Source organism: Sinocyclocheilus rhinocerous, unplaced genomic scaffold (assembly GCF_001515625.1).
Source record: "Sinocyclocheilus rhinocerous isolate Xijiao unplaced genomic scaffold, SAMN03320098_v1.1 scaffold1338, whole genome shotgun sequence".
In the NCBI taxonomy this organism is placed as follows: Eukaryota; Metazoa; Chordata; class Actinopteri; order Cypriniformes; family Cyprinidae; genus Sinocyclocheilus; species Sinocyclocheilus rhinocerous.
In genome coordinates this window covers 573,513-581,016 of record NW_015632722.1, presented here as the reverse complement: position 1 = coordinate 581,016, position 7,504 = coordinate 573,513, and the positions used below count along the sequence as shown (strand labels likewise).

General features: G+C 35.2%; 1 protein-coding gene across 4 annotated transcripts in view; it reads left to right on the top strand.

Annotated features, from left to right (window-relative positions):
* LOC107742837 (proto-oncogene tyrosine-protein kinase Yrk-like) overlaps positions 1–7,504 on the top strand; it is a 28,912-nt gene that overhangs the window by 15,890 nt on the left and 5,518 nt on the right. For 3 of the 4 annotated variants that reach the window (XM_016555897.1, XM_016555898.1, XM_016555895.1), the window contains exons 2-7: positions 2,350–2,386; positions 3,288–3,549; positions 3,636–3,738; positions 3,943–4,041; positions 4,131–4,234; positions 5,844–5,993. In XM_016555897.1, coding sequence (XP_016411383.1) covers positions 3,339–3,549; positions 3,636–3,738; positions 3,943–4,041; positions 4,131–4,234; positions 5,844–5,993 — 667 coding nt within the window. In that variant the 5' untranslated portion in view covers positions 2,350–2,386; positions 3,288–3,338. The remainder of the gene's footprint in view (positions 1–2,349; positions 2,387–3,287; positions 3,550–3,635; positions 3,739–3,942; positions 4,042–4,130; positions 4,235–5,843; positions 5,994–7,504) is intronic. The other variant, XM_016555896.1, reaches the window with a different exon arrangement.

The following is a 7,504-nucleotide window of genomic DNA, read 5'->3' as shown; positions in this document are numbered from 1 at the left end:
CTTTTGGAAGACCAAACAAAAAAGCATTGCTTTCCCAACGAAGCACACAGCGTCTTCAGGACATGGCTGCAGCGTCAACAATACTACAGCGAGAATAAAAGTTATGCTTTCTTTCTTTGCGTGAACATTTGGGCGGCTTTATGCAAATCTTCCCACATAGTGAGGTAGGTATGTGGGGGCGTGTTCGAACGAGCCGTTTTAGGTAGGTGTGGCTAACTCTTAACTTTTATAAAGAATATCTCTTTGGATTTGAGACTTTAGTCTTTGCAACTTTACAGATCTTCTTTATGCACCAAGAGCTTGTAACACTCTAAAGAGAAAGGAAAAAATGAAATCGCATCATATGACCCCTTTAAATAAAAGACAAATTAGAACTTCGTTAAGTCTCCTGAACTCTGAGTAGACCAATCAAAAGCAAAAGATGAAAGTGTTCACCATAAAGTGCATCTCTATAGTTTATTTGGCTTATAGATGTAGAAACCAATCAAAAAGTTATTTTAAGCTTAACTTGATGGCAAAATTGACACACTTAGCATATTATGATTTTTTTTCTGCACTTGATGCAGTCTCAGAAAGTTTCCTCGTTTCTCTCCCCCAGCCTGCTCTCCCTGTATTTCCAGTTCTCAAAACCTAAAGAAAACTCTATAAACAGGAGCTGCTTTTCATTACTTACACATATACTGATTAGGGCTGTGCGATTAATCGAAATCGAATCGAAATCGCGATTTGAGACGTTGCGATTTCCTAATCGCAAAGCCTGCGATATGGACGCGATATTACTCTGTTCCAGAGCATATGCATGACTGCCAGCCTTGAGTTGCAGTCTTACTAACCAATAGAGTGAGCGCACCTCCGTTCTCCCCAATCAGCACTGCTCTAGCCAACTGCGTAAACACCCACCATTTATAAAAAAAAAACAAACAATAGAACCCCTCCTAAAACACAAAAAAATTTATGGATTTCAGGGTTATAATGGGAATTGTATTGGTTTTAATGTAAACTATAATGGTGTCTATTTGATGGATTCTATTGGTGGGATGTAATCTGGCAGATGGCAACCAATAGAACAGCAGTAATTCCTATTGGAATAATGCCCAAAACAAAAATGAATTTTGTAATGGTTTAATGGAAACTATAAGAATTTCTGTGATAGTTTCTATTGTTTTTTTCAGCAGAGTAATGATACCCATACTGTGCTGCACATTATTGGCAATATTGAGCTGAAGCTTGACTTTGCAAATTTAAAATCGCAAATCAAATCGCAATCGCAATATCTGTCAAAAAAAATCGCAATTTGATATTTTCCCCCAAATCGCACAGCCCTAATACTGATTTGCTTTTATTCACTTGTGTCAACAGCTATTCTCTTTTGTGGTCAGCTGTTTAATGAGACCATTATTTGTTCAGTCCTTTCCAACAAGCATTGAATTAAAAAATCGGTCAGGACTTTTTCAGTACTTACTTTTTCTATTTCTAAACTATTGCATCAGTGCAGATCGAATTACACATGATTATCTGAACAGAAAATAAGATATGAACACAAGCCGTTGTTTTTATTTGATGTGTTTTTTATCATTATTTATAATGTATTCATTGTAATTCTGCAAATAGATAGGCTGAAGATATGAATGGGACAACAGGCTTGTGCAATCATGGGAAATTCTTGAAGAGACATGATAAAAATGGAAACAAAAAAATTATATCGCGATACATATTGATATTGAATTATTGTCCAGCCCTACAATAAGCATGGGTGGTGAACAGTTCTGTATTGTTTTCTCCAGCAAAAATGATAACACACCTATTGAAAAGAAAAGCTTGTGATTTTTGATTTGTTAAGCATGAAGTCTCACATTTGCAAGTGTGTGTGTCTGCACTGTAATATCTTCTGATGGGATGTTTATGTGTATCTTAGAGTAAGTTTGGAATATTTTTATGAGGTAGAGAGAAAAGCATAGATTGGGCAGATTGTATGAGGGGCGGAGCGTTATGTGTTGTTAATGTGTTGCCCCTTTGCAGCTGGACCCTCTCCCCTCTCAGCAGGAAATGAGGGGGGAGGCTTTAGTGGGCCGGACAGGAAACGCTCGCAAAACTGGCATCCTGTTGATCCACTGATGGTCAGTCAGATAGAAACAGCTTTATACAGTGAAAGAGTGGACGTTGCACACACACGTACATTTTCAAGGGGAAATTGCCTTTCTCTAGACAGGAAAGAAAGAGGAAGTAACGCTAAAAAGTGTTCAAAGTTACAAAATATAAAGTCATTTCACTTTCTTACAATCTGTTACTTATATAAATGCATTGTGTGTTTCTTTTTCTTGCTCTCTCCTTCTTTCTCTTTCTCCCCAGGAAGATGGTGTGTATGGAAAGCTGATGTGAGGATCTGGTGAGAGCCGAATCTGATTACATTGACGTACACTACCACAGTTCATTCATTACATTTACACACCGACAGCTGAGAGAAACATAGTAGAAAACCTTCTCAACATTGACAAACTCATGTCATGACATACCATAAACAACATCATTATCATACAGAGACCCCCAAATCAATTTGAACACTCAGGCTAGGGCTTCACGATTAATTGAAAGAAAAAAAAAACTAAAATCATGCTATGACTTAGTATGGTTATCAAATCGCAAATTAAATAAATACATGTGCTCTGTGTTTTCGAGTGTTGTTTTACATGCAAGCAGCTCATGATCCAGTGTTTCTTTGGTGTCTCAGAGGTTTGGTTTGGAGTAAATGTTGATCCACACAAACTTCTCTGCATGTGTGCACCAACCACCTTCCTAAACTTGTTGTGAGAAGTGCTTATAAACCGGCTATTGTCAACAAAAGAGAAGCTTTAAGGTCTCCCTGTGGTTTTCCACGAAAATAAAAGCTTGATGGTTTGAAAGTACGTTTGAAAGCAAAGAAATTAAGACAGCCATAAATATAAGTATTTAAATTTTACAGTTATTATTGAAATTATTATTATTATTATAAAATACTAAATTTTTAATAATAATAATTATTATTATTATTGATATATAATCACAGCTTTTTGGGTCAAATTATGCAGCCCTACAAACAAGCACAGCAAACTTGGAGCTTTTTTAAATCACATTTTTAATCGCAATCAAGTTTTTTATCAGAAAAATCACAATTAGATTTTTTTTCTCCAAATTGTGCAATCCTAACTTAAGCCATACCTTAAAACCAATGTCATTGCATTAAATATCTAGTAACTTACTCAATACTACTGTATCTAATTATTTCCTCTTTATCTTGTTTCTGTGGGAAGAAGCTCTGTTTCCAGGGTGATGAGCTGTGTGCTTTAAAAATATTGAATATTATGGGCTGTGCTTGCTGTAAGCAGAGGAAGGCCAGTAAAGCTGTGTCGAATCCCAACTCGTGTGACACAGGCAATGGAACCCAGGCATCAGAACCCTCCCGTTACATCATCGATCCCACTTTTAACTCTGGGATGATCCCAAACTTTAATGATTTTCCAAACTCTGCTCCCTCATCCACTCTCAACCCGTCCCGCCCAGCCCCCATCACAGGTGTGCAAAAGTGTGTGTTGAGATGTGATTTTCAGTGTTGTTTACTTCCCTTACTGAAACCAGATATTTTTTGCGTGTTTGTTCAGGAGGTGGTGTAACGCTCTTTATAGCCCTTTATGACTATGATGCCCGTACAGAGGATGACCTGAGCTTCCAGAAAGGAGAAAAGTTCCATATTATCAACAATACGTGAGTTCAAATCAGGACAGTTAGAATAAGATTTACAGTCTTTTAAAACCACAAATAAACCACAAATACCAGGCATATCTTCCTTTTTTGTCTTACTTCTCTCTCTGTTGTTCCCATTGTCCCTCTTTCTTTCTCATTTCCTTTCTCCTCATCTGTTTATACCACTTTTTGATATGTCTTTCTCTGTCGCCTGTCCCTCCACAGCGAGGGTGACTGGTGGGAGGCTCGTTCTCTGGACACAGGGAAGTCTGGGTACATTCCTAGTAACTATGTGGCCACTGTGGACTCCATACAAGCTGAGGAGTGAGTTACATGTGAACATGCCATTTCAGCAATTTGCAATGACATTATATGCAAGTTTTAAAGTACATTATTGGTGTTTGTCCATGCAGGTGGTATTTTGGGAAGATGGGCCGGAAGGATGCAGAACGACAGTTGTTAGCGCAGAACAATCCTAGAGGGACATTCTTAATACGAGAGAGCGAGACAACAAAAGGTAAACGATTTTAAAGTTAATTTATCAGTATATACACTTTCAGTCAAAAGTTTTTGAACAGTAAGATTTTTAATGTTTTTTTTTTTTAATTCTCTTCTGCTCATCATGCCTGTATTTATGATCCAAAATACAGCAAAAGCAGTAATATTGTGAAATATTTGTACTATTTAAAATAACTGCTTTCTATTTGAATATATTTTAAAATGTTATTTATTCCTGTGATTTCAAAGCTGATTTTTTAGCATCATTACTCATGTCTTCAGTGTCACACGGTCCTTCAGAAATCATTCTAATATTCTTACTTGCTGCTCCGAAAACATTTATTATTATTATTGTTATTATTAATATTTAAAGCAGTTGAGTAATTTTTTTTTCAGGATTCTTTGATGAATACAAAGATCCAAAGATCAAAATGATGATAAAGACATTTATAATGTTACAAAAAGATGTCTATTTCAGATAAATGCTGTTCTTATATTCATCAAAGAAACCTGAAAAAATTCTACTGTTTTCAACATAATAATAATATGATGATGATAATAATGATATGAAAAATGTTTTTTTGAGCTGCAAATCAGAATATTCGAATGATTTCTGAAGGATCATGTGACACTGAAGACTGGAGTAATGGCTGCTGAAAAATCAGCTTTGAAATTACAGGAATAAATTAGCTGTATTTTGGATCAAATAAATGCAGGCTTGGTGAGCAGAAGAGAGTTCTTTAAAAACATCTTAATCTTAAAAATCGTACTGTTCAAAAACTTTTGACTTGTAGTGTGTATTTACATTTTGTGCTCTGTAGAGACTCTAAAATCAAATCATATGTGTAATATTATTTAGTATTGTGATTAATCTCATTTTTTGTAGCTATTGCTGTTAATCAGCAAGGATATATTAAATTGATCAGAAGTAACAGTACAGACTTTTTACATTGTTACAAAAGATTTCTGTTTCAAATAAATGCTGTTCTTTTGAACTTTATATTCAAAAGAGAATAATTTAATATATTTAATATAATTAATCATTTAAAAATATATTTAAATAGAAAACAGCTATATTAAATTGTAATAATATTTCACAATGTTGCTGTTTTTACTGTATTTTTGATCAAATAAGAGAATTCTTTCAAAAGCAATCTTTAAAAAGAACTTGCCAACCCCAACTTTTGAACCGTAAATGAAAGTGTCAACAGTGTTTTAAAATGAACTGTTGAATATGTTTAATTAATCCCATGAATTAACATTGATAGCCTACAATTAGTGTGTAGAAAAACGTCTAGTATACATAATTTCTCTTACAGTGCCATTCCGTACAACAATAGGGAACATGCAAGGAAAGCTGGAAAAAATTTGTTGAGATCCAGTACAATAATGGTGCTCATTACTGTAGAATAATGGAGGTTCTGCACGTTCAATAGAAGCCCTGAACCAGAAGTTGAGACAAGATGACACAACAATAACTAAATGCCAGTGCAGTTGTTTGGTGCTGACTGAAAAGAGATTTATTAATTGTTTCTGATATTTTTTTATTAATAAAATTGGTTTTAAATCCATTGAATTTCTCACCAACAAATTCAAACATTTGAGAGCGTCTTTTCGCCCCTCTTTAGGAGCATACTCTTTGTCTATCAGAGACTGGGATGATGCAAAGGGCGATCATGTCAAGCATTATAAAATTAGGAAGCTGGACAATGGTGGTTATTACATCACAACAAGGACACAGTTTGATACCGTCCAAGAGCTGGTGGAGCATTATACAGGTCGGTGCAATACATGTAAACCTAACCCTTAACATACTGTGATTTAAAAATGCATGACAGTACATTTTAAAGGTTTTTGTATATATAGGTTTTGTCTATATTAAAGAATTTCTTCAGAACGAAGCATTGTTTAGTGGCTCTTTATGTGGCGTATTGATATTTACTGCAAATAAAGTTATCAGCAGGTCAGTTTATCTTTGTCCATCTTCATTTCCTCTTTTGTCGCCCAAATGACTTCTCTGCTTCGGCCGAGTGCATAATTGTATCAGTTCTGTTAGTGAGCCTCCTACTCAAACTGTCAGTCTGGTGCTATCAGCCTTCCTGTTTCACTGTTATTGTTGAATCTAGTCAGTCACACACCCCCACATGCACATATACTCTCATGAATATATAGAGGTTCTTCTCAGATAGACCACTTCATCAGTAAAACTAAAATTGGGCCACCTACCACCCCAAATACGGGGCAAACCATTACCGCAGAACAGTTACTTAAAGTTTTAAGTGCTAAATATTTTTTCCTTAGTTTGTACTAATGTAAATATGTAATTCCCCACATTTACAAATCTAAATTTTACCAGACTGATGCTTTATTTGAAATGAACTGGAGTAGTGCTGATTGCTAGCTAATAAGTTAGACTGAACACTAGCATACACTGATGTACACTATCGTTCGTAAGTTTGTGGTCAGTAAGACACACTGGATTGAACAAAAGTGACAGTAAAGACATTTATGATGTTTCAAAATATTCATGTTTCAAATAAATGCTGTTATTTTGAACTTTCTGTTCATCAAATAATTCTGAAAAATGTATCACGGTTTCTTGAGCACCAAATCAGCATATTAGAATGATTTCTGAAGGATCATGTGACATTGAAAACTGGAGTAATTGCTGCTGAAAATTTAGCTTTGCCATCACAGGAATAAATTACATTTTAAAATATATTCTATAATAATATTTTACAATATTACTGTTTCACTGTATTTGTGATCAAATAAATGCAGCCTTGGTGAGACTTCTTTTAAAGACATAAAAAAATCTTACTGAACCAAACTTTCAAACAGTAGTGTAGTGTGAGACAGTAAAAACACCATCACAAATTGATAAAACAATCAGTGTTGATATGAGTAGATTAATCCATCGGGTCTTTATACTATAATAATAATTAATATTATTATTATATTTTATAGAATTTTAATTCTTACTATAAAATAACTAGATTAACCGCTGGGCTACATGTGTCATTCACCAGTGAGAAATATTTCAAAGTACTACAATACCAGGAAGGAAGATCGGGTTGTTGATGTTTGCCTGCCATTCTCGCTCTGTCTGCACAGCGTGCGTAAACGCGCTGATGACGTATCCTGCCCTGTGCGAACTGGGTGCGCAGAGGTATGCTAATACATACGTTGACAGGCAGGTAGGAAAGCATATTAAAACGCCCGGACCGAGCACTTAACTTAATGATTGCTATCGGGATGTGAAGAGACTTTCAACCAGCATAACAAAAAA